The sequence below is a fragment of the Vulpes lagopus genome, chromosome 4, assembly GCF_018345385.1.
Source record: "Vulpes lagopus strain Blue_001 chromosome 4, ASM1834538v1, whole genome shotgun sequence".
Classification (NCBI taxonomy): Eukaryota; Metazoa; Chordata; class Mammalia; order Carnivora; family Canidae; genus Vulpes; species Vulpes lagopus.
In genome coordinates, this window is record NC_054827.1 from 22,002,487 (window position 1) to 22,029,628 (window position 27,142).

The 27,142-nt window shown below is 35.3% G+C and overlaps 1 protein-coding gene across 2 annotated transcripts in view; it reads left to right on the forward strand.

Annotated features, from left to right (window-relative positions):
* The window catches only part of SGCZ (sarcoglycan zeta), a 457,620-nt gene that overhangs the window by 382,677 nt on the left and 47,801 nt on the right, over positions 1-27,142 (forward strand). Inside the window, exon 4 of one of the 2 annotated variants that reach the window (XM_041753053.1) lies at positions 14,951-15,073. The exons of the other annotated variant lie outside the window; for it this stretch is intronic. Coding sequence (XP_041608987.1) covers positions 14,951-15,073 — 123 coding nt within the window. The remainder of the gene's footprint in view (positions 1-14,950; positions 15,074-27,142) is intronic. 2 annotated transcript variants of the gene reach the window in all.

Here is a 27,142-nt window from a genome sequence, read left to right on the forward strand (position 1 = left end):
GAAGTGAGACTCATCCTATATAACTTATGCTTTTTACTTTTGTATTATGTAAATGCATTACCTTGTCAAAGGAAAATGTGATTTCTGAACAATAATGTAGAAGAAAAGATTTTGACAGCATATTGGATATAGTCTCCTACTGAGAGATCTTCAAAAACAGTATCTCTTCTGCCAACATAACCACAAACAACAAATGTAAAAAACGTATATGTAACTGCAGTAATTTTAAAAGGATGTTATCACTCCTTAAAGTATATGAAGACATACACACCCATTGCATATGATTTTTAGTAACTGTAAAGTATAGTCTCTGATGGAATACATGAATGATATGTTGTATTTTATTAAATCCCTTTAGGTTTCCCTTCTTGGTAATTTAATTTGGAAAATGAAAATTGTATTCTAAGTTCAAATATATACTCCATTAAGGCTATCTACTGGTCTTTTTTATAGTAATTCTTATCTTAATAGCTAAATATATATTAGAAATACCTGCAAACAATATTGAGAAACTAATGTACTGACATCAATTTCATGCTTATCTAATTAGTGAAGATGAAGACTTGGAAGAAAAGAACTATAGAATCAGATGAAATAGCTAATAGTATTAAATATAGGCTTAAATAGAATTTTTGAATAAAAGCTCAAACATGATATGCAATATATTCATAATTATTTTACTGTAAATTTTATTGAAGAATGCTTGAAGGTCACAAAATGTTTTAATATCCCAATGTGATATTGCTTTTCTAAAATATAAATGTTATGGAAAGAAATAGAGGTTTAGTTATAAAAAGTAGTGTTCAATAACATCAAATTATATAGTAAGAAAGAAAATCAGAATGAGTAATAATTAGTGGTAATTGTCAAGCAGACCACTAAGTGATAGAACAGTATTTTTCCATATTATCATTTATTTTTCTTTAAATTCAAAAATTAATAAATGACAACATAATAATTTCCTAAATAAAAAGGTTATAAAATTATTTATTTTCTGTCTTTACAATAAAGCATTACCCAACTAGGATTTTTGGAGAAAATATTTTTACTAAATCAGTATGCTTCTAGTATGTTATATATATTGTTTGTTTTTAAAAGACATTGATTATATGGCAATTTTTGGGAGTCATAGAAATTTATATAAATATAAGCAATTTGTTTATCCACAGTGTGACTTAAACCTAAAGGGTCTCTGCTTCTGATAGCCTTCCTTTGCTTATTTTATAGGCAAAGGGATCCATATTATTTGAGATAAAATAACAGGGCCATAATTAAGAAAAGTAATCCTACAGGATATGGAATCCAGCTATTACTGGCAAAAGGACCATAAGAAAAATATGTGTAAATGTTGATTCTAGAGGTTTTGGATGTCTGAGGAATGATTAATTTCTGAGGTAAAAACACTTATGTGATGCTGTAGAAACCATTGATGGCTCCTTCCCTGTGGCCATTCTTCCCCTTCTATTTTAGAATACAACCTCAAGTGTTAGTTGCCCATGTGACTACCCAGTTCAAGGCTACAGGCTTCTATTGCAGCCAGGTGTGCCTGAATTCTAGCCAAGTAGATGTAAGCAGAGATGACATGCACTGATTTCAGATAGTGTCTTGTTAAAAGAAATGAGTACATCTGAAACTAATATAACACTGTAGGTTAACTAATTGGAATTAAAATAGAATCTTAAAAATAAATAAAGAAAGAAGAAATGGGCCTGCCCTTCCTTTTGCCTTTCCTCTCTCTGGAATGAGACACATTAAAGTGACCTGAGCACCTATGTGGCTCTCCAGGATGGAAGCTGTCATTTGAAGGTGGCAGAGTAACAAAGTAGAAGAGGCCTAGATCCCTGACATCATCAGGTTTCCATTCTAACCATTGAGCACATACCGTATATATATATTAGAGCAAGAAACAGCCTAACCAGTGTTCTGATAAACACGAATATCCAGAAGGAACTTTTGGGAAATGTACTTTCAACTCTTAGATCTCTTCATTTAATACCTGCAATAAGTAAGTAATAACAGAATAATCTGCCAGGCAATTCTTTTCAAGTATTATAATTATATTCCACTTAATTTCATCATCAAATTATTTATATCCTCTGAGTACCAAACAGCTGGCTTCAGGGAAAGACAGGTGGAGATATGTTGGGAAAATTAGACTAGTATTTAAAATGTGCTGCATGTTTCGTGACAATATTTTTCTTTCCTATTTAGCTGGATAATCTGATGACAGGCATTGCTTTTAATCAGAAAATACTTCAGAATTAAAAAAAATATACTAATGAATAGTAAAGGAAAATATGTGGAAAGTAATTAAGAAGCTTCAATTGGATGATAACAACGTAGGAAGTTACTTTAAATGACTCAGTAAAATACACTGATTTAAATACCTCTTCTGAAAGAGATGGGCCCTGAAGAGACAACAGAGCCAAGCTTAAATCCAAAAAAGGAATAGATAATCAGGAAATAAGAAACTTAGAAATCCATTCCATGAATTACTTTTAACAAATTCAATTTTTAACAAATTCAAATTTTTTAGGGAAAAATTAGATTTTTTTTTCCTAAAGATTTTATTTTTTTATTCATGAGAGACACAGAGAGAAAGAGAGAGGCAGAGACACAGACACAGGGAGAAGCAGGCTCCACGCAGGGAGTCAGTCCCAGGTCTCCAGGATCACACCCTGGACCAAAGGCAAGCACCAAACCGCTGAGCGACCCAGGGATTCTGGAAAAAAATAGATCTTAGAGAAATATTATTTTTTATCTGAAAATCCTGTTACCTTTTTGAAACAACCAATTAGGTATTTTATAAACCAGAAGATATGTGAGTTGGTCAGGTGCTATTTCTGAGAGAAATATTTAATTGAAATATAACATTAATTTAAAGACTAAATCTTTAATCACTAAGTTTGCTTTTGTCATTTCTATGTGGAAAGAAAGCCTTTTAATGGCTCTATTCATTTCTCTTCATTCTTTTCCTCTCTGTTCTTAGATTTTATAGATATTATTTATTTTTAAAATTGCAAATTCTTTCTTCTGCTAGTTCAAATCTACTGTGGAGTGAATTTTTCATTCAACTATTGTGCTGAGCTTCAGAATTTTAATTGGCTTTCTTTACAACTTCTATATCTGTATTGATATTCTTCATTTGATGAAGTATTTTATAATACTTTTTTAAACACAGTTTCCTTTAGTTGTTTGGATGTGTGTATACAGGCTACTTTAAGTAGCCATTTGAAGTCCTCACCTGCTAAATGTGGCATGTGATCATTTTCACAAGCAGATTCTATTGCCTGATATTTCCCATCTATGGGTCAGACTTCTTTCTTTGCATGTCATAATTTTTGTGGAAAATTGGAAAGTTTAGGTAATGTAGTGAGCAGTTCTGGGTACTGGTCCTCCACCATCAACCTCAGGGCTTGTTATTATTATTTGCTTGCTCATTTCTTTAATAACTCACTGGATTATTTTTTTGAAGTCTATTCCTACTCTCTGTCCCCTTCCCTCCCCTTCAGTTTAAAGCTTGTGAAGTTCCTGAGATCTGCATACGGTCACCTAGAATAACTAGTTTTAGCATTGCACTCTGTCTCTTTCTCTGATTACACCCTGCTGATAAGCTGTACTAATTCCCGGTTAATTGCTATTGTTTTAAGTATTGTCCTGGAGCAGAAGTTGTTTCATGGACTATGGTTTAGCTTATGTCTCTGATAGTCTTTGGTCTCCTCTTAATTACATTTCACCACAGCTGTATTGTTTTTGAGAGTATCCTTAGGTTTGAACTTAATCCAACTCTGATGCAAATAAAGTCTTCTTTGGGAAGAGCTTCAGTTCTCTGTTTTACAGCCCATTTCTCTTCTTGGGCAAAAATCTTGAACTACAACCGGAAGAGGGGACAATGGTAAAATTGCTCAAAAATTGCTTTTTGAGTGGCACTCCTGCTTAGTAGCCAGGCATTTGGCAAAGCCAGGGATTGGATGTAGCTTCTAGGACTTGCTTCTCCTGACATGAAAACTCCAACCTGTGAAAGAACTAAAGGGAGGGCAATTTGGGCCCCTGTATTTTCACTGCATCATGCTTAAGAAGGACCTATATCCTATGAGTGGAGTTTGAGTGGAAGAAGTGAGCCCTCACCTCACAGTTGAACTTAGTAGGAATTTGTCCTCTGCATGTTATCTAGAGCATAGGATGGGAAATGCTGACACCCTCTCCCTCCTGGGAAAATACCTTAATTCTCCACCTGGGAGGTAGATGGAGAGGGAGCTTTGTATTCTAGGCTGTACCTACATAGAGTGGAATTTCGATCAGTTTGGCTGGGAGAGGGATAAAGTAAGTGGCTCATGATCCAAATGATATAGACTCTCTGTTTCTATTGAGTTTTAATAGATTTCTTGAATAGATGTTTCTTCATCTGCTATGTATCCTTAGAACTCTTTACTGAGAATTCAGATTGTTTATAAAATAATTTTCAACAGTTTTCCTGGAGATCAGGTCTGCCAAGCTCCTGATATTGTAATTCCAGAAGCGGGATCTGAGATAAACCTTGGACTTGAGGGTTAAACTATTGGGGTGAATTGTGGCCCACTTGACCAAGAAAGGGATTAGTGAGGAAAAAATAAATTAGCAAGTGTGTGATAATTAAGAGTTTTTATTGAAGTTAAACAATGCTTTTCTGACATTTATAAACAGTTAATTATGTAAATGTGAATTCCAGGGTAATAACTAAACTAATATTTAGTGCACATGTTACAAATTTTGAACTTGAACCTGTATACTTTACTTAAAGCCATGATCCTGGAAGAGAATCTATAGGTGAATGGATATAAACAGTGAAAGATTTTCCTCAATTCTTTTATTTTTTCTTTGTTCTGGAGACATTTTACACACACACACACACACACACACACACAAATACATTTTAAGAGTCATTAGTCTGACCTCTGGAGCATGTAAATATTTACAGAACAGGAAGAAAAGGGGAAAACAGATGTAGACTGGAAAAGCATGACTAGTGAGCTAAAAGAAAGCCAAGGAAAATGCATTTTCTCAAATCTTAATCTTCCTGTATCTCTGATATCTGATCTGTGACTGTTTCCTTTTTCTGGGAAACAGTCCTTTGTAATTTTCTTAAACTGAATCTGTTGGTGATTAGTTCTTTCATTTTTTTGTTAGTCTGAAATATCTTCTGGCCTCCAATCTTATTTATTTTATTTATTTTTTTATGATAGTCACAGAGAGAGAGAGAGAGGCAGAGACACAGGCAGAGGGAGAAGCAGGCTCCATGCACCGGAAGCCTGACGTGGGATTCGATCCCGGGTCTCCAGGATCGCACCCTGGGCCAAAGGCAGGCGCCAAACCACTGCGCCACCCAGGGATCCCTGGCCTCCAATCTTAGATGATAATTTTGTTAGACTTAAAATCCTAGGTTGGCATTTAAGTTTTTGTTATTTTTTTCTTTTTTTCCCGTAACATTGAAGATATTTTTTATGTGTTGAATCATGCACCCTGCCAAAAAAAAAAAAAAATCATATACAAAGTGCTAACCCCTAGTATCTCAGAATGTGATCTTACTTGAAGATAGGATCTTATTTGGAGATAAATATAGTCAAGTTAAAATGAGGTCATTAGGGTGGACCATCAGATATGATTGGTGTTCTTATAAAAAGGAGAAATTTGGGCAGAAAGATACACGTAGAGGGGAGATGAAATACATGGAGAAGATGTCCATCTTGTAAATAAGCCAAGGAGAGAGACCTAGAACAGATCCTTCCCTTACAGCCACAGAAGGAAGCAACTCTGCCAAATCTTGATTTCAGACTTCTAGCCTCCAGAACTGTAAAGCAATAAGCTTCTGTTTTTCAAGCTACCCAATGTGTGGGGCTTTGGCAGCCCTGACAAACTAATAAATATTTTATTGTTCTCTGTCACTTTTGTATTTAAAGGTGAACACTGGGTCAAGTATTATAAATTCCTACTTATTTGGGAACAGACTTGATGAGTTCACCTTCATTAGCCAAGAAAATGAAGTGATGTGTTACTTCTAAATGAAAGTACTCACTGTTCCATATCCTTTTTTCTTGTTACCAAAGCTTTGAAGGCAAGTGTTGATATGGAGCCTTCATTTGGGTCCCTGAGTGGTTACTGTGATTATAGCATCTTGCTGAATCTTGCTAGAAATGAGCATGAACAAGCCCACCTTTGGTGGGCTAAGACACTCTAATTTGAGGAATTGTTTTATCAGATTATAAACTAGATCTTCCTTTCAGATAGAAGAGCTTTAATCCAAGTACCCCAATTTCATCATTTTTTCCAGAAACCCAAGTATGATGGTTCATGGGAATCAGAAATAATACTTTTCAATGCAAGCAATCCTAAGAATTCCACATAATTATAAAAATATGCATTAGCTATAACAAATCAATAATGCACAATTGCCTAACAATATTTAAAATGATCAATTATAATAAAAATTGTATTTTATATTGGATTTCTTAAATTGTTTATCTTGAAGTTTATTCTTCTTTAGTGCTCAGTTAACTGATTTATAACACAAAACACATGTTCCCATTAAAGGAAATTCAGAGACAATCTACCTAATACTAAGAGGGATATGAAGAAAAAGAGGAATATGAAATAATTGTTATGAAAACTATCAATAAGTACACCTCAAATAGTCTTACTATTATTAGCATGCAGGGACTCCTGGGTGGCTCAATTGGTTAAGTGTCTGACTTTGGCTCAGGTCATAATCTCTGGGTCCTAGGACTAAGCCCCATGCTGGGCTCCCTGCTTAGTGGAGGGTCTACTTGTCCCTCTCTCTCTCACTCTGCCTCTGCCCGGCTCATACTCTCTTTCTCTCTCTCAAACAAATAAATAAAATCTTTTTTAAAAAGTTTAGCAGGTAGTACGAATAAATATGTTAGAGCCACTCTGTAAAGAAGGAGATTACTTGTTCATAACATTTTCAAGGATACAATTATTTGTCTAGAATGGTTTCTGTTAAGTTCTCTTACATTAAAATAGTAAGTACATGAAAGTGACTTTTGCTGATATTCAGGTGATAAATTGTCAAAGTCAGATGTTTTTGAGAACAAAGATAATCTTGAAATTTGGCAAAAAATGTATACTTGGTACCATGATATTACCTTATTAGTTGAATACATCTGCAAAATTATACTGCCACAAGTAAACAAGTTATACTACATATAATTTAGGGAGAATTTGCATAAAAATATATCAGAAAACTGTGCACCAATTCATTTTTTATGCTTGTGTTGATGTGTAGCATGGATACACTTGTTAATTATTTGAAAGAAAATGCATGTTAGAAAGGAAAAAAAAAAAAGTACTAAGGAGTTTCATGAAACTACCCTGATAGGTGTGTTAAAATGTCGCAGAAGACCAGGGCAAGCTGACAAGAAAGAAGGAAAAATTCTGAGAAGTTAACTTGTTGTTCTTATGAAAGAAACATATGTTAAAAAGTAATAGGCTACAATGGAAAAAAACTTTAGTTCAGTATTATCAAAAAATGGCTATGCAACTCTCATGTCCTTCAGTATATTATATTACATCATTTTAGATATTTTTAATGTCTGCTGAAAAGTTAAGCAGTAAGAGATTACAGAGAACATTTTCTTCTCTCTTTCTTATAAAAGCAACTTACCACAAATATAGTTGTAAGCAGTCTTTTCTCATTATTTAAGTATTCACTGATTCTACTCATAAGAATAATTCTATCAGTATTTTTTTCACTGCATGCAGCATGCCTTTTTTTTGTTTCTAGTTTTCCTTTATAAAATAAAAGAAAATGAATGATTGTGATACACAAAAAATGTTAGATAATAATATTTTACTCATCAATTTTGTGCCATCCACAGTTATGAAATGCTATAATTTCATGTTTGCATAATATACCAAAAAACCCAGAATATTATGCATATGCTGTTTGACTGGTCCCCTTAAACAAAATAAAAAGTCAAAGATGTCTACTTTCACTTCTCATAGACAACGAAGTCAACAAAAGTGGGATAAAGAAACATATTTTACTTGATCCTGTCAAAATTCATAGTGACTAGGCCCAGGAGAAAAAACTATAGAAATTTATGAAATGGCTGGCTAGGTAGTCATACCAGCATAATGATAATGATAAATTAATTAATAATATTGTCATATAATTATAAATCACCAAAAGACTAAACTATACAGGTATAAAAGATTATATTTATACCTTTAAGGCTAGTTTTGGCATTGTCTAAGAAGAAATTTAGTTTGCTCAATGCAAAGGCTATATAAGAAATTTGCCTCAGGATATTATGGCATCCCTCCCCACAAAGTCCTAGAGCATTTTCTTTTCCTTTTAATTACATCCTAATGATGTGTGTGTGTGTGTGTGTGTGTGTGGGAGGGGGGCGTTGGTCAGTGTTTGTTAGAGGTGGAAGATATCTAACTTCTGTTTAATAAAGATAAGAATGAGAGGGAGAGAGAGAAGGATCTATGGAAACAAAGAAGAAAATAACAGAGTGAAAACAATGCAAAAAGAAATCAATTCAGAATTTATATCCTCCTCACCTTCAGTGAGGTAGATGAGTAATTTATTGATTCATATAATAAGCAAGGCCAGGGCTACATTACTTTGTTTCTGATTGGATCTGGCCATTTAAGCAGTAGTTTCAGATGTGTCTCTATGTTCTTCTCATTCTCCTTCCAACTTTACCCCCTTTTCACTGATGGACTAAATTCTCAGACAAACTTTTTCCATGTAGGGGTATAGCTAGCCTTAAAAGCTTAAGTTTTTATCACACCCAGTGCCCATGATCTGAAAAGAAGAATGTGCCTCTTTTTCAAAATGTAGAGAGAAAATCAGAGGCATGTTTGAGTAATGTGCTTGTATATGAATCCATTGCTTTGGCCAGAGAGAATAATATCCCTAGGAGAACAGAAGCATTTCCAGACAAAAAGTCAGCCCCACATGCCCCCATGTTCTGACTGTGGGGAGTATATATTATCAGTAAGTGTGTGTATGTGTGTGTGTAATCCAAGACATGTAAAACTAAGAAAAATGTTTGAAGGATATATACAAGTAATAAAGTTACAAGATGAGAATAATAAAGACTCACTTCAAGATAATGGTGACATGCAGAGCTCCCTAAGGATGAAGGGACATGTGATTAAGAAGAGATTGTGCTGAAGGCTGGTGTTGGTAATGATAACTATTTCTTCAGCCAGGTAGTGGGTAACATCATGTACACAACTGTTATATGTATAAGCTTTTCATAATTTTTTTTTAAAAAGGAAGATGGAGATCAATAGTGTGTGATCAGTCATTAGCAATGACAAATACCCACCATTTGCTTCAACATGGATGGAACTGGAGGGTATTATGCTGAGTGAAGTAAGTCAATCAGAGAAGGACAAACATTATATGTTCTCATTCATTTGGGGAATATAAATAATAGTGAAAGGGAATATAAGAGAAGGGAGAAGAAGTGTGTGGGAAATATCAGAAAGGGAGACAGAACATAAAGACTCCTAACTCTAGGAAACGAACTAGGGGTGGTGGAAGGGGAGGAGGTCAGGGGGTGGGAGTGAATGGGTGACAGGCACTGAGGCGGGCACTTGACGGGATGAGCACTGCGTGTTATTCTGTATGTTGGCAAATTGAACACCAATAAAAAATAAATCTATTATAAAAAAATAGTGTGTGATCATAGCTGTGGTATAGATGGGCAAGGGAGTGACAAAGGAAGCATAAAAGTACAAATGGTGGAAAGCAGTAGAATTCAGTTTAAAAACAAATTTTTTTTAAAAAAAGTTTTTATTTAAATTCCAGGTAGTTGACGTACAGTATAATATTAGTTGCAGGTGTACAATATAGTGATTCAATAGTTCCATACAACACCAGGCCCCCACCACAAGTACACTCCTTAATCCCCATCCCCTATTTTACTCATCCCTCCACCCTCTTCCCTCTGGCAACCATAAATTTGTTCTCTACATTAAGAGTCTGTTTCATGGCTTGCCTCCCTCTCTCCCTTCCCTCCTCCTTTTTGCTCATTTGTTTTGTGAAAACAAACTTGGATTGAAGAATAACTGTGTACAGGGCACTGATCTAGACACAGAATGGTAGGAAGACCCAGGTAGGGATATAAGGGTGAATGTAACCTCAGGGTTCATAGAGCTGAGCTACCTTATTTGCTAAAGAAAGAATGGTTACTCCTCCGATTCTGAAACAGAAATTAGTCCCTCTGGTTGGGAGTAGGTTGTAGAGATGGGATGTGGGTGTGCTAATCTCTGACAGGATCCAGTGTAGATTGCAATTGCCAAAGGCTCAGGATCCCTAGTTTCAAGATAAGTCTCCCAGGCCCACCCCTGTGACTTTCCCTCATTTTGCTTCTCCTTCTCTCCCTAAGTACACTAAGAGTACACTTGCCACATGAGAGTTTTTAATGACATACACAGTGTAAAATAAAATAAATGCAATGCTTATTTGTATTTATATGTCAGGAAAGCAGCTTCTTTGGTTTCAGCTTCTTTGGTTTTTCTTTTTTGGAGCCGATGATAATTCTAAAACAGGAATTTCAGAACTCTAAATTTAGTTCACTGTATTGACTCTTGTTTTTGTTTTTCTTGTGGGAGTTTCTAATCTTTTAATAATTCCCTTCTTCAAGACCTTGAAAATATTGACAATATGTAAAATCAGAGTTATATTGGAAGAAAGATCCATCATGATATGCTTGAGGAAAACACACCAGAGATAATTAGACATATCCATTTTGATCTTTGCCTTGTTTTCTTTAAATTAGGACTAAATAGTACCAAGAGGCCCCATGGAAATATATTGTTTGAGCCCCTGTAGAGATTTTTATTGAAGAAAATTTTCCAATTCATGCGTTTGACTGATGAAATGTAGAAAATGCAAAGACAGTAGATAAATTACTGGAGCCTCTCTATTTGTCAGCAAATATGCCTTTGGCTACTGAATATGACTATAAGAAATGTGAATGCTCCAAAAAGGCAATGGAGCCATCTCTGAGGAGAATAAGAAATTAGCTTTGTTGTGGCTTTGTTTGTTTTAAAGAATATATACAGAACATTAAATGAACTAGAGAAAATATTTGGATATATATTGAATACTTCAACCCTTTTGTGGAAACTATGATTTTACTTTCATGTTTTCTCTCTTTTTCCTTCCAATTCTCTTTACTTATTTTATCCCTGACTGCTCTCCATTTGATTTTGAAGTGCTAACATAAGTTTCTCAGATATTTTTTTTTTTTTAAATTCATGACAGACGCAGAGATAGAGAGAGGTAGAGACACAAGCAGAGGGAGAAGAGGGCTCCATGAAGGGAGCCTGACATGGGACTCGATCCTGGGTCTCCAGGATCACACCCTGGACCGAAGGTGGTGCCAAACCACTCGGCCACCAGGGCTGCCCATTTTTCAGATATTCTTAAGGAAGCATTTAGTCTTGAGACTTTAGTTAGGAAGTTAGTGTTTGAGATGACTAGTAAAATATAGAACTCTCCAGATAACCCTATTTCCCACAATCTATTGGCTAAGATCAAAGCTCCTTATCCACAGTCATCAGGCATATTGCTTTTCTGCAACTCTGGAAGCATTGCTGGTGGAGAAAAAATGGAACTTAATATTTACTGCCGCTCTGAACAACTGGATCCTAAGTTGACTTAGCTTAGCAGATATATGGAGGTAGGAACATGAAAAACAGAATAAGACAACACAAAACATGTTATGACATAGTAACTTCAATTTCATATAGCCTAATGTATTAACTTTATTTATTTATTTTTTTTAATTTTATTTATGATAGTCACAGAGAGAGAGAGAGAGAGAGGCAGAGACACAGGCTGAGGAAGAAGCAGGCTCCATGCACCGGGAGCCTGATGTGGGATTCGATCCCGGGTCTCCAGGATCACGCCCTGGGCCAAAGGCAGGCGCCAAACCGTTGCGCCACCCAGGGATCCCTAACTTTAAATATAAATACCCACAACAATGCAGTATGTGTCTAATTATCTGCATTTACTGGTTGTTCTTTGTAGAAAAGCAACATACAGAAGCACAATATATTCGGTTATTTCCTGATTCAAAATATTTACTGTCAATGCATTGCAAATTGCTTGCAGTTTTGCCTTCTGAAATTTTACTAATAGGTTGAATAAAGTGTAGTCTGCAGTATTAATTTATATATCTATTTTTAATTGAATGCTTCTGCATGTATTTATTTATGGCCTAGATGCACATTTTTTTTAATTCCAGGTGTGTGTATATTGTCTTACTTGCTTATTTGCTTTTGCTTACTTGAATTTAATGAATTAAGATTTCAACTAACTTTACCATATCTGGGTACTCTACTTATATTTCTACTAGTTTATGTGACATACAATATAGCATATTTATGTTAGTAAAGTATCTTCCATATAATGGCATTAAATGTTATGTCAAGAAAGTCTTATAAATTTGTGACCATACACAGCATGTGTGTGGATATAATATGTTATATATATATATATATATATATATATATATATATATATAAATATATGTGTAGATAGATAGATAGATAGATAGATAGATAGATCTGATGTACTTCAGTGTTGTTAAAGTCACTGATCTACCTTTTGGATCAATTCACCCAATATAATATATTTGAAGTATAACTATATTTAAGATAGCAATGTAATGCACATGTTAACAGGCTTTATATGTATAATATCTAGAATATCCTTCAGGCAGTTCGGATTTAGTGTATGTCTGAGTGCCTTGAAGATTGAGACATAGAGGCCTTCAAATTTAGAAGTCACAATTATCAACACATTCAGCCCCAAGCATGGTTTTTTGAACATCACTCAGTTGGGTTACTATGGTTTAAAGATTAAAAGCACAATACAGGAAGGTTAGATCATGATTAGCAGAAGACATACTCAACTGAATACAGGCTGTTGAAATAATGCTTGGCAGATCAAACACAATGACTGTCACCAAGGACAATAGGTTCTTCCATGGTTTGTCCAATATTGTCATTAAATTTCATAAGAAAGACGCTTTGCTTTACAATATATATATAACAGACGTTAAAGTACAATTCATGCTGTTTTGATCTTGACAGCCTGCAAGGTTAGCTAAGTTTTATCTTAGCATTGTCATAGTTGAAACTTTTAAAATTTTCTATGTGGACCTGAAAACATGTAGTTTCTTATAGTAGGAGAAAAATATACATTTTGTTTGCAGAGAAGTTGTCCCACATATTATTAGGGATTATAATTAATATTTGCTCTTACATGCCTCTCAGAAGCTATGATAGTGGGAAAGTGTAAGATATTAAAGCCCATGGGCTAGGACTGGGAGCAGGGCTGTGGTGGGTTGAGGGCCTAAGAAAGGGACAGCAAGCTTATATCTCGTATTCATTCACCTATCCAGCTTCTTACCCTAAGCACCCCTAGAAATCAGACCCAATTTTAAATTTGGAGGATATTTTGGAATACAAAGAGGATCTCATGTTTTGAATTCCTGGGTCATATATCTAAAAAATAGTGGTAATATATTGTCACAGTCTGCTTGGGCTGCTCTGCTAAAATATAATAGTCTCGGTGGTTTAAACAACAGAAATTTATTTCTCACAGCTCTACATGCTGGGAATTCCAATAGCAAGGCACTAACATATCCAGCGTCTGGTTGAGAGGCTGCTTCCTGGCCTGTACATAGCTGGCTTCTCACTGTGTCCTCACTTGACAGATTGCAGAGAGAGAAAAGGCAGACTTTATAAGGTCACTAATCCATCCATGAGGGCTCTGCCCTCCTGACCTAATCCCCTCTCAAAGATGGCCTTTCCTAATACCATCACATGGTGAGCTTGAATTTCAACATATGAGTTTTTGGCAGACACAAACATTCAGTCCATAGCATATGTAAAGTAAATGAAAAGATATATGCACAAGTGTGATGTGCCTGGGTCCCTGAGCGGGCTGAATTGTATCTGATGAGAGTTTCTGATGTAGCTAGCAAGGAGAGATGCTCCAGATCTTAACAGGAGGGGGAGATGTAGCATATGCCAAACATGTTATGCCAAAAGAAATAAATTGGAAATATGGAAAAAGCAATTCCTCACCCTCTGACCAGTTTGATCTTCTGTCGAAGCCTTCAAACTCACAAATTAATCATGTTTTCCAAATATGGAAGCTGCCTTTGTGATTTTCAGATGGATTAATATGCAAAATTGTCCAATAAATCAGAAACAGATTTCCAATTTTGTAGTGTAACTAAATTTATTTAATGCTATATTTTAATAGATCAAGAAAATTATTGATGAGAAGATACATTTGGGAGCACTAAATATATAGATATATTTGCAAGATTGGCTGTTAACATGTATTCACATTCAGTGATAGTAAAGGTGGAACAATCTTCAATAGTAGTATATATGAAATATAGAGTAGCTAAAGATTCATAATTGAGTAATGCTTTCCAAGTACCTTGTGATGCAGTGACCATGGGCACTATTGTTTGCTTGCAGAGAGAACATGGGAGTCATTGGGTCCACAGGTATTGATTGCGCATCCAGTGTGTGCCACGTATAATGCCAAGTTTTCAAGCTACAACCAAGAACAAAGCAGATATCATCTCTCTTTGTGTATATGCAAAGTTTTTTTTTTTCTTATTGTTGTTGTTGTTTTTAACTAGCTAAACCTACAAACTTTGTTAGGCCTATGTCACGTATTTAGAGGTCATATGTATGCCCAACCTCCTCGCTCAGCAAACTATCAAATTAGCCCACTGAAAAAGGTAACAATTTAAAAATATTAATTCAGATGTAAAAGGTACTGCAGACATAAAATAACTAAGTAATCCATGTATTTCTCCTCTGTTTCTAAAGAAAAAAGATACATGTTAATGGTTTCCTGCATACCAGTTTCACTTTTAAACCTTTCCTCTGACTGTAGGAGCTGATGCTGTGGAAGCTCAGTGTAAAAGATTTGAAGTGAGAGCGAGTGAAGATGGCAGGGTGCTGTTCTCTGCAGATGAAGATGAGATTACCATTGGGGCTGAAAAGCTGAAAGTTACAGGTACTGTAGTTTGAGGTCTTGGAACATTGTTTACATCTTCAAAGAATATGCATCTGAACAAGAGCTATGCTGTAAGATGTGTGATCCCCATGCCTAAAGTCAAGTTCACATAATAACATGATCTCACACTATTTGATTTCTCAGTGGTCTTCAAATAGAAGGCACGGGTTGTGGCAGCAGAAGACAATGTAAAAACTGGCATTAGTGACATAAAAGTAAAGCTGTGTGTCCTAGGTGGTGGTAGGATAGGCGGAGGAAAGTGGGTCAGGAGAGTGGAAGAAAAAGTGGGGTGCAGACAGTGAGAAAAGCTGATTAAAGGTAATGGACAAATACAAATCAGGGGGATCATTTAAATGCAAATATGAAGAAAATATGCAAAAGAGGAACTAAGATGTAGATATCAACTATAGAATGAAACAAAGGGAAAGTTATAAGTAAATTAAATTATTTTCTTTAGGGTTTGTAATTCTCAAAAGTATATACATCAAGAAATAGTGCTGTCCACATATTATTTAGAAGTTATTGAAGTCATTATTCTAATATTAGGGCTATTAAAGTCAATCACCAACTGAAATTAAAAAGCAAAAACAAAAGCAGAAATCAAAAAGCAAGGCTGAGAGCAGGGAAGGATTTTATGAAGACTATTTTAAGCACAATCTCTTTGAATGACTTGATTTGCAATCATAATACATACTATTTTAAGAACATAGTTTAAAAATACTCAAGGGGCCTACATTAAAAAAAAATTGAGATAAGCTTGACCTAGTGTTTCCCAAATTTGAGTTTGGGAACAGCTCATGGGATATCTATCCTATCATCAATTAAGTCTTCCTGAGCCTTGTGGGGTCAGAACAGTTAGCATGGAAATTGGCCTCTGCTCTTCGTCTGGGTTGAATCCTGCCTCCATCATTCCATAGTTAAATAAACTCTATGCCTCCAATTTTCCTTCATCTAAATGATTGAAATGATAATGATAACTTTAGTGCTCAAATTATATCAGTGTATGTATGTGTGCACAACTATGTGTACCTGTGTGTGTTTAGAATATTTTAGAACATAATGACATTGGAATAGTTAGTTCTTTATATTTATTAGTAAAGATAATATTAATCTTGCTAATGTTACAAACCTGAGGGCTTGTGTGTATTTCAAGAAAGTTGAATGGTAATGAAATTCAGCAAAGATAGTTACTTTTTTTTTGAGAGACAAAGAGCATGGGGTGGGGGGGGCGGGAGGTGGGGGGGGTAAAAAGAACATCTTAAGCAAACTCCACACCCAACACCGAGCCCTATGCAGGGCTCAATCAATCTCATGACCCTGAGATTATGAGCCAAAATCAAGGATCAGATGCTTAACCAACTGAACCACTCAGGTGCCTCTCAAAAAGATAAACGGGGATCCCCACTGGGCTTCCCTGGCCAAGGTCACAACCCCCTACTACTGCTCCTACTGTCTCCCATAGGTTCCTTTCTCTCATGGGATGTTCTGCTGAGTAGTTGGAGCCTGCACCATTGGGTTGGTGTTTGGAGTGTTCCCCATTACTGCCCAACTGCCTCATCTCCCTTTCTTTCTTCAGACTCCTTGGAAATGTCAGTAAAGGAAGTCTCACTGAAGGCAGAAATTGACCTTCCTAAGCCCCCAGTTTGGGGGGCTAAGAACAAAACAAAAAGCATGATGGTTCTTGTTGACACAGAGCACAGACAAATGGGAAAGGACATGGATTTAGTGCCGGTTGGTGCAAAGGCAAGGAATCCAGGTAGAAATACACTCCAGGTGATTAAGCAGATGTGATTTCAATATTTAACAATCTTTGAACTTTGGTAGTGCCTACTGGCTATCAGCTTCAATCCTGAGATAGCTTTTAGGATGTTACATGCTTATCTAAAAATTATTTTATCCATATTCTGATATTCCCATTGAGTACTTTGCATTCATAAGTGACAGGAAATTCTAGAGCTCTTGACAGTTTTTATGAACTCATGAAATGTTAACTTTCTCTGATCTTATGTTGACTTGTCTATTAACAGTTGCAGTGAAGTGCTGTCTTCACAAAATTAGACCCATTAACTAGTTTCCAACTTTTTCTTTGAGTGGCATGGATAGTCGTGTTTATTTTCCTCTTTTTCTTGTTAGCCTGGTCGCCATCCTTGGATTGCTAACTGGAATTATTAAGTTATTAAGTTATAAAGTCAGCAGAGAATGTGGTCCCCCCCAAATCTGAGTTTTTCTGCTTCTCAATGAACTGTCTCCAGGTAGTATCTCTGCTAACTTAATCTCTCTCCCTTTCTGTGTATGTGTGCATGTGACGTATGCATGGCATCTATGTGTGCTTATATATATATATATATATATATATATATATGTATATATATATATATATATATGAATGTATCGACAGATAAATACATATGTCTCATTCTGGTTCTCTTTATCCATTTCCTTCTGTCTCAAACTTATGCACATAGCTATGAGTTTACTTTTCATACTACTTTTGATTGATTTTTATTATTCAGTTATCTTAGAAAATTAATCAGTTTTATAGTAGAGATCTGTACCATATGGTTCCAGAAGATGGTAAATAATAAAATAATTTTGAGGTCATAACTGCAGAATCCAGGCCAAAATTTTTGTGAAGGTTTTAAATCATAACACTTAAGATAAGAGAATGAGAGGGTCTATAACTAGTAACCCCAATTTCTAACCTGATGTGGATATAGAAGAGGCTCCACATTATTAACAAAGAAATACAAAGTTGGGGAGTATTTTAATTTGATCAGAATTCCCCTCCTCCCTGACCCCATTGCATTTCTTTTTCTCACGGAAGAGTCCATATACCCACAGACACACATAGACATAAACATACACACATACACACACACCCTCTCAAATTCCTGCTAGGTCCTTTCTCCTTTAGCAGAATATCAAATATTTACTTTATGGTAGCTTTATCCCTTCCTGCGATACTTCTAAAATAGAGAAAAATAAAGATATCAAAGGCAAATATGATTTAGAATTTCACGTACTTAGAGGAAAAAATTGTGTATAGCATCGCATACAATTTAAATGCCCTGGGATTGATTAGAAACTCACATATACTTTAAAGCAGTGCTTGAATCATTTGACAAATAACACTACAAAGAGACACTGACTCCAGGGTGCTTCATATAAATTAGGTAGCTGTGCTGACAAGACTTCAAAGTTACATGTGACAAGAGATCTGGGTGAGGTTGATTCTAGAATTTTAAATTTGTGGCACAAAATTTTCTATTTAAGCATTATCCATTGGAATTACAAGTGACTCTCTCTGCCTTTATGCTTTATGAGCAATGGCATTTCATACATGGACTTTTCTTTCAGGGTAACAGAAATGGATGAATTTATTTAGACTATGTGTCTATATCCCTGAGGCAAAATTACTTATGACTAAAATTATTCATAGATCTGGCATAGCTCAGGATATTTACATTTACTCTACTTCAAAAATAGCAGGAATTTACCTGATATGTTCAAATACTCCTAGCGTGCACAACGATAGAAGCAAAATCACAAATGGTTACGAGTACACCAACACGCCTCATTACCCCATCACCCTGATAAGCAATCATATGCTTAAAATTTGTAATATTTTACTCTCAATATTACTTGAGTTGCTCAGTAATCATTTGCTTAAATCTTAATTTGAAGCTACTTATTTGACCTCTCTACATCACTACATATATTGGAGTGTTACACATTAGATCACATATGCACACTTGAAAACTTTCTTTTCATTAAAATTGGTCAAAGAGATTGCTTACTGCAGTTACTTTTTTTTTTTTTTTTTGCAGTTACCTTTTGAGACCTAATACTAGCCTAAGATATTACTTACTGCAATTATCTTTTGAGACCAGGTAAACAAATAAAAGATATAAACCTTTACACTTAGAAGACTCTTAAATTTAGTGCTTTCAGGCAGAATCAATCAACTGCAATTTGTACTTTCATTTGTATTCCAAGTAGTATGTTAAGTTAGAAAACAAAGTGTCAGTCCAACTCCTTTGACTTTAGAAAGTGAAAAACTTTAGCCATATAGAACACCTTCATGTTAAATTTGATGCTATTAGCTGGACTTAGACCCCTCTGTTTTTGCTTATGAGAGAAAAGAAGAGAAACAGCTAAATGTATAAGGAGAAAGGATATCTCCTCTTTTTTTTTTTCAGGCAGTCGAAATTAAAGCTGGCAATCTGAAAGAAGAGTGAGACCCAACCCTGCATCCATGCTATACCCTAATGTTTTCTTGAAAGCCAGGACTGTTTCACTCTTTTGTCCCTATTCTAATTGAATGATTGGAAAGATAGACAAGCTCCAATGCTTGTTTGACAACAGAAGAAAGGCTTTTCTGAAGAGCTGTCTTTTAAATGAAACACCATGCTTCTGGGTTGAAATCAATATTTCCTGGTTTGTTTTTATTAGTTAGTCTTCCTACATCCTTGTTCTTGTCTGTTAAATTGGCATACTGTGTGGAGGTCAGCTTGGGAATCAAGCTTTCTATTACGTAGGACTATTGTTCCTTCAAGCTGTCTGAATCCCAAGAATGTGGTAATGTGCAGCTGACAGGACAGAGCTGCTTGGTTTGAAAAGCACCTTAAAAAATGTGATTATACCAGGTGCTGAGAAAAGTGATGTTCAATCACTTAATTTTCTCAGGTGTAGCATTTCAAGATCCTGGACTTGGGTAAATCACTCAACTCTGTTTTCTAGTTGCTTTTTTTTTTTTTTTTTAAGTTACTGAGGATACAGATTTTTTTTTTTTTTTAAGATTTTATTTGTTTAATCATGAGAGACACAGAGAGGCAGAGACATAGGTAGAGGGAAAAACAGGCTTCCTGTGGGGAGCCTGATTTGGGACTGGATCCCAGGATCCTGGGGTCGAGACCTGAGTCGAAGGCAGATGCTCAACCACTGAGCCAACCAGGGGCCCGAGGATACAGATTTTAGAGATGCTACAGATAAGTACAACTCTTTCCCTTCAAATCTCCAGGTAGCAAGAGGATTTCAGAGTTCAAAGTATAGAAATAATGAACCATGCCATTCTCATACAATATGGTATTGGCTCCAAGCACCTTATTGACAAGTCCTCTCCATGACTTACTGTATTTTTCTGAACCCTCATTTAAATGTTTCCTACATTTTAATTGAAGTAAAATTTATTGAAAATATAATTGCATAATAGAAATCTGAAGAAAGTTGTAAAAGAGGACTTTATAAAGGTTGAATTGGGGGCCTCAGATCAACAACTCTGTGTATTGATTTTAAAACTTTCCACTGAAGTTTAAATTTCTTCTTATAGCTATGGGCCTTAAATCCACAAAATATCTCAAAGATATACTTTATCCTGCCACTGTGTAAATGAATAGTCTGGTTTCTTATATATTGTGATGACATTCACAAAATACATTACTTATAGAAAATGGTCTACTAGAATTGCTTGCAGTTTCATTGTTTCTTTGCTGGCTGTCAATCAGGAGCTGATATTTACTCCTGAAGGTGACCCATATTCCTTCTCATGCTTTCCAAGTGTCCTGTCTCCAGGAACACTGGGTGAATCCCTCTTGTGATTCAAATCCGTCTAACTTTCCCTCCTGTTGTATCTCTCTAATTTCTTTTTTTCTGCCTACAGCTAGAGAAAGATTATCTGCTTTTAATAGCTCATATGATTACATTTGCCTATTACATTACCCAGATACCTGGATAATCCAGGATAATCTCCCTATTTTAAGGTCCTTGATTAGTAACCCTAATTACATCTGTAAAATCCCTTTTGTCATGTAACATATTCAGTCTGCGAGGTTTAGGATGTGAACATCATTGGTAGGGGGAGTCTATTCTGTCTGCCGCATTATGCAAATTATTGAATCTCTCTAAGCCTTTTTTTCTTTTTATGCTAAATTTTCATTTCAGTGTTATGCAGCTGCATAAGTATAAATATTTGTTCAATATACAATTATGACATCCATAGGGAATGTCTTAGAGAAAATAAGACTTCAGATATTTTATTGCTTTATTACTAGATTCAAACAAACTTTCAAGCCAGTAAATCTATAGCTGGGAGTATTATCAAGAAGCACATTTTACAAGAACAGGAGACTGACCACATAGAACACAGGAGAATTTCTACCAGCTGAATGGAGAGATTACAAACATATTATATGAACACAACCTGAAGTACTCGTACTTATCCAAAGTGCAAAAATACATTTGGCAAAAATGATAATGATACTATACAAAATATACATAAAATATTATTTGTAAACAAGTAGGTAGTGGTGTTTTGAAGGAAAGTAGACAGTTTAAAAGTGAAGGCTTCAAACCATGACTGGTCTTGATGTCTGAATGCAGAAGGATTGGGTTATGACAGCCTCCTGCACAGATATGAATTATAAATATTGAAACCACTTTTGAATCTCTAAACTTTTTTTTTTCTTCTTCAAAGGAGCCTTATTTGAAACACCTACCACACTGGATTTTGGTGAAGGTAAAAGATATATATGAAAATAACTTAGGACCAATCCTGATGTGAATTTGGTATTTAATAAATACCACTTTCTCCTTATTTACTTAATATTTTTTAAATGAATACAAAAAAAAAAGACATCCGACAGTGGATGAAGAAAAAAAAAGAAAGGTGAAAATATATGAAACAAAAGTCGTATATTCAATATTAGAAATGGGAAATTGTATACCTTACTGGATATTTAGAGATATTTGAAGTCTTTCTGAGAAAATGTTTAAAAAAAAAGGATAGAAGAAGATGAATATGTAATACTAACTGTATTCTCAAAATGTCCATTTCTCTCATTTAAACTTACAGACATAGGCAGGCTCTGTGAGACATCCAGTGATACAGGTTCCTTAGGAATTACATATCTGGGCAGCCCCGGTGGCTCAGAGGTTTAGTGTTGCCTTCAGCCCAGGGTGTGATCCTAGACCAGAGATCGAGTCCCACATTGAGTCCCACATCAGGTTCCCTGCATGGAGCCTGCTTCTCCTTCTGCCGTGTCTCTGCCTCTCTCTCTGTCTGTCTCTCATGAATAAATAAAATCTTTTAAAAAAAGAAAGAAATTAAACTACATGCCTCTAGTTCACTATGTTCCCCTTGTCCATAAATTTTGAAGCTGCCGCATACCATCATCTCTGCATTCCAGCACAGAGGAAGTGAGAAAAAGAGGAATCAGAAGGAAAAAACTTTTCTTCAAATATTACATCACTTATATATTAAATTGGGCCAAAATTTAGTCACATGCTTATATGTAAGGCTCTGCTAAGGGTAGTGGAGAAGTGTTAGCACTCACTGGGCTATGTTCTATGCTAAAATTTTGGGTTGGGACTTCTGGTAATAAAGGAAGAATGGACTGACTGCAAAAATGAACCATTTCTGCCACAGGAAGTGATGTAATAGCACAGAACTGTAATATATAACTTCAAAGGGAAAGAAAGATAAAATGCATAGTTTTAATATATTATCTGTTAGACAATACCAGCCTTCAAAATGGCCCTTAAATTTGCACTGTTTTCAATCTACAACAATCTCCCTCATCCTATTTTACCTATTGCAGAAGACACCCAGGCATTTAATTGTGAGTTATCTATTTTCTGAAAGTCATTACTATTATGTCATTCAGTAAATCAAGACCATATCTTCACTCTCTATCATCATCTTTATTAAACTGAAACCTCACTTCCATTATCAAGATTCTTAAAAACTTTAATATGACATTTTTCTTATTTCTTTCTCACATACACACTCTAGTTGGATCAACCAACTCAGTCAATTCTCCATCCCTCCGCAACTCGGAATGCTTGAAGTCAAGGATTGAATTCTAAAGAGTGATAGTGGACAGTTTTACTTTTAGGTGACTCAGAATGTCTAGAGCTATGTGAAAACAGTCAAATCAAGATCAACAGAGGAATTCCAACACTGAAGTACCAAGGAAATCTCAAATATCAAGTCTAGAAGATTGATGAGTAAGGTGAATCTGGAGATTGAGACAATCTAGTTGCACTGAACACAACTAGTTCTCAGACTTTATTTCCAAGATACCATTCTCCAATAAGCAGAATTAAGGACTTTTTGAAGATAAAATGCATGATACCAAAGCTAAAGCAAGAAAAAAAAATAAAATGAGAAAGTTTCTTTCTTATGCCAGAAAGTAAAGAAATACTCAGTTGAGGATAGGAACATGTCAGGAAGACAGGAGCCAGTCTGAAGAGGCTCCTGAAAGCGCTTTGAGCATCAGTACATATAATGAAGATAAGAAATTTGACTCGTTGAATAAAATAGAAATCTGTGAATCCATATTGCTATAAATAAATAAGAAAGATAGATCTCTTAATTAACAGTGGGATGTTAATTAAAAATATAAAGGAATTACAGGATTAGAAAGTACCATTTGACAATCATTGGAGTATTAATTATTTCAGGGGAAAATATCACTGGATGGTAAAACTAGGAGAGAAAGTGAGATGAGGCTTGAATTTTAGAGAGCCTCAATACATATTTAAAACAAAAATATTAATTTTAAAAGGGAATAAGTAACTTTGCAATGGTAAGCTCTGGCTGTCACCATGTTACTCAAAAGTATCACCAGTCATGGTATACCTGCTAGACTGCAACAAGAATTGAGAATCACATCTATGTTACCTCAAACATAATTGCATAACCTGAGGATAGTCCTAGGGAGATGAATTACAAACACAAATTGAGAGGATTCTACAAAATGTTAAGGTCTTAAAGTATTGAGGAACTCCTGAAAGAACTGAGATATTTGCCAGCTGGGTATAGCACATGATTCTAGATCAGATCCCTTGGCAACAAGGTAAATTACTAGAATAAATGGTCTTCTAGCATCTAATTTTGTGTAACGTGTTATCCCAAGACTCAGTGGCTTTGAAACAATGATAGCACTTATTTTACTCAAACTCTGCAATTTTGCCAGAGCTCAGTGGAGACAGCTAGTGTATTCTCTTGGCTACAGCTGAGGTGACAAACTCTGGAAGCTGTATCATCTGAAGGTTTCCTCACCCACTTGCCTGGAAGTTGATAATAGCCGTCTTCAGAGACCTTAGAATGGGCTGCCTACCAGAATGTCTATATGAGGCTCCTCCATGATCTGTTTCCTCACTTCATAGTACCAAGGGTTGAAGGATAATGGGTCTCAGAATGGGAGTGTCAGGGAACACAGCCTACACTGTTTTATGAAGGGAGTGTTAAAGAATTTTCAGGCAATTTTTAAAAAGATTTTATTTATTTATTCACAAGAGACACAGACTGAGGGAGGAGAAGCAGACTCCGTGCAGGGAGCCCGATGTGGGACTCCATCCCTGGACTTCAGAATCATGCCCTGAGCCGAAGGCAGACGCCCAACCACTGAGCCAGCCACCCAGGCATCCCTTTAGACATGTTTTAAAGCCAATCACATTTAGCAGAATTTGAATAGAGCCCCTGGGCAAAGGATATACATTTTTTTTTTTACAAAAACGATACTCATGACTTTTCTTTAGTCTAAAATCCTTTTAAACAAAAAACTATAAATTCAAACACCATAATCAATCACAGATAGCATTTTTCAGAGTATAGAAAACTGTCCTTTATGTTTGTCTTGGTCGGTTCAGGCTGGTAAAACAAAATTTCATGGACTGGTAGCTTTAACAGGAGAAATTTATTTTCTCACAGTTTTGGAGGCTAGAAATCCACCAAGATCAAGATGGCAGCATGGATGGATTCTGCTGAGAGAATTCTTCCTGGCTTGCAGACAGCTGTCTACTCACTGTGTCCTTACATGATACAGAGAGAGTGAGTGAGCCCTGGTATCTCTTTCTTTCTTTATAAGGGCATTAATCCCATCTTGAGGGCCCCACCCTCAAAAATCTATTAAGCCTAATTATCTCCAAAGGATCCTATCTCCAAATACCATCACATTGGGCATTAGGACTTCCACATATGAATATTGAGAGGACGAAATTCAGTCCATAGCACTATGGTTAATTATTTTATTAAAGTTAAAAATATCAAGTATACAATATTAAATTTTAATGCTGTGAAGATATTTATAGATAAATATAAATATGGATATTTATTTATTATGTAAATATAATTACATAGCATTGGGAATGCTATGAATTGAGAATCACATCTCTTTTCTTCACTGCATTATTTTTATTCAGGTAATACAGGAATTTATAGCTCTTATAATGAGGCAAGAAAAAGAAATAAGAGACATACAGACTTAAAAGCAAGAAATAGAACTGCTTCTGTTTGTGTATGGTGTGATTATCTCTATTGAAAATCCTCACAACTGCAAAATTTTTCTATAACTTATTAGGTGAGTTCAGTAAAATCACATAATATAAATATGTAAGATCAATACATAAAAAATCAAATTTTATGTATTAACAATATACATATAAAAACAAAAATTAAAACACTATGCCAAATCCAAATACAATTACTTCAAAAGGAATGAAGAAGTTAACAAAACATGTACCAGATGTGTATGCTGAAAATGATAGAATGTTCATGAAAGGTAACAGTGAGGGATCCCTGGGTGGCGCAGCAGTTTGGCGCCTGCCTTTGGCCCAGGGTGCGATCCTGGAGACCCGGGATCAAATACCACATCGGGCTCCCGGTGCATGGAGCCTGCTTCTCTCTCTGCTTGTGTCTCTGCCTCTCTCTCTCTCTCTCTCTATCTGTGACTATCATAAATAAATAAAAATTAAAAAAAAAGAATTAAAAAAAAAAGAAAGGTAACAGTGAAAACCTATGTGAATGGAGACACATAACATTTTCATGGGCTGGAAGACTCAATATAGTAGATATGTTAATTCTTCTAAAATTTATGTGGGGCTTGAATGCATTCCTATCAAGATTTTACCAAGGTTTTTTTTTTAATACATAGAAATACATATTCTGAAATTTATATGTAAATTTAATAAAATAACAAAAGCTCTGATGATATGGCTTGGATACAATGGTAGACCTCAGAGAATCTAACACAACAATATCTACGTGGTCCATTGTTCCGTTCCTCTTGAATATCAATTGCCTTGCTAGGGTTTTATAGTAGCTGGATTGCAAACAATGAAGATTGCAGTCCCTATAAAGTAAACTAAAAAACAACCCTGTGTTGTTGATTGAAAGGGGATCCTACAGTTTGAATACCATTCATTTCACATTTTATTCTTTCTTGGCAGTTACTGTCAAAACTCTGGTCAACTTACTCCATGGGATACATCATATTATCAATGAACTAGCATCTCAATTCTGATTTCTCTGTCAGGTTAGACAACCCCAATTCCTTTTGCTGCCCTATTCATGCTTAGAGATAGGCTGCATATCACAATTTTTGACAAAGTCCAACTATCCTAGGAAGAAGTGTGAGATAGGCTTATGGATCAAAGTAAGTACTCAGGTCTAAGCCCCCAAATTCTGACTTTAGGTGAGAATGTTAACTATAAACTTTTGTTTTTAAATAATTATATAAATTTACATGCTGTTGTCAAAAAATGATGCAGAGAGATCCCATGGAATGTTTACACAACTTCCCACAATCATAACAACTTTTGAAACTATAGTATACTATCACAACCAGGATACTGACATCGATATAGTCAAGACACAAAACCATTCTATTACCACAAGGATGCCTTATTGCCCTTGAAATCACACCCACCTTAACCCTTAATTATCACTTATCTGTCCTCTGATTCTATAATTTTCTTATGTAAGAGCATTATATATAGACTGCTTCCATAGTGACCCTTTGGAATTACTCATCTACCTTATACTCAACATAATTTCCCAGAGATTCATTCAAGTAGTTGTATATATCAATAGTTTTTCCTTTTCATTAGTGAATAGTATTCCATAGTATGAATGTACCAAGTTTATTTTTTTCACTCAGTGAAGAACATCTGGATTGTTTAGGTTTTGGCTACTATGAATAATGCTACAATGAACATGTATGTACAGGATTTTGTATAAACATAAGTTTCATTTATCTGGTATAAATCGCCAAGATTATAATTACTCAA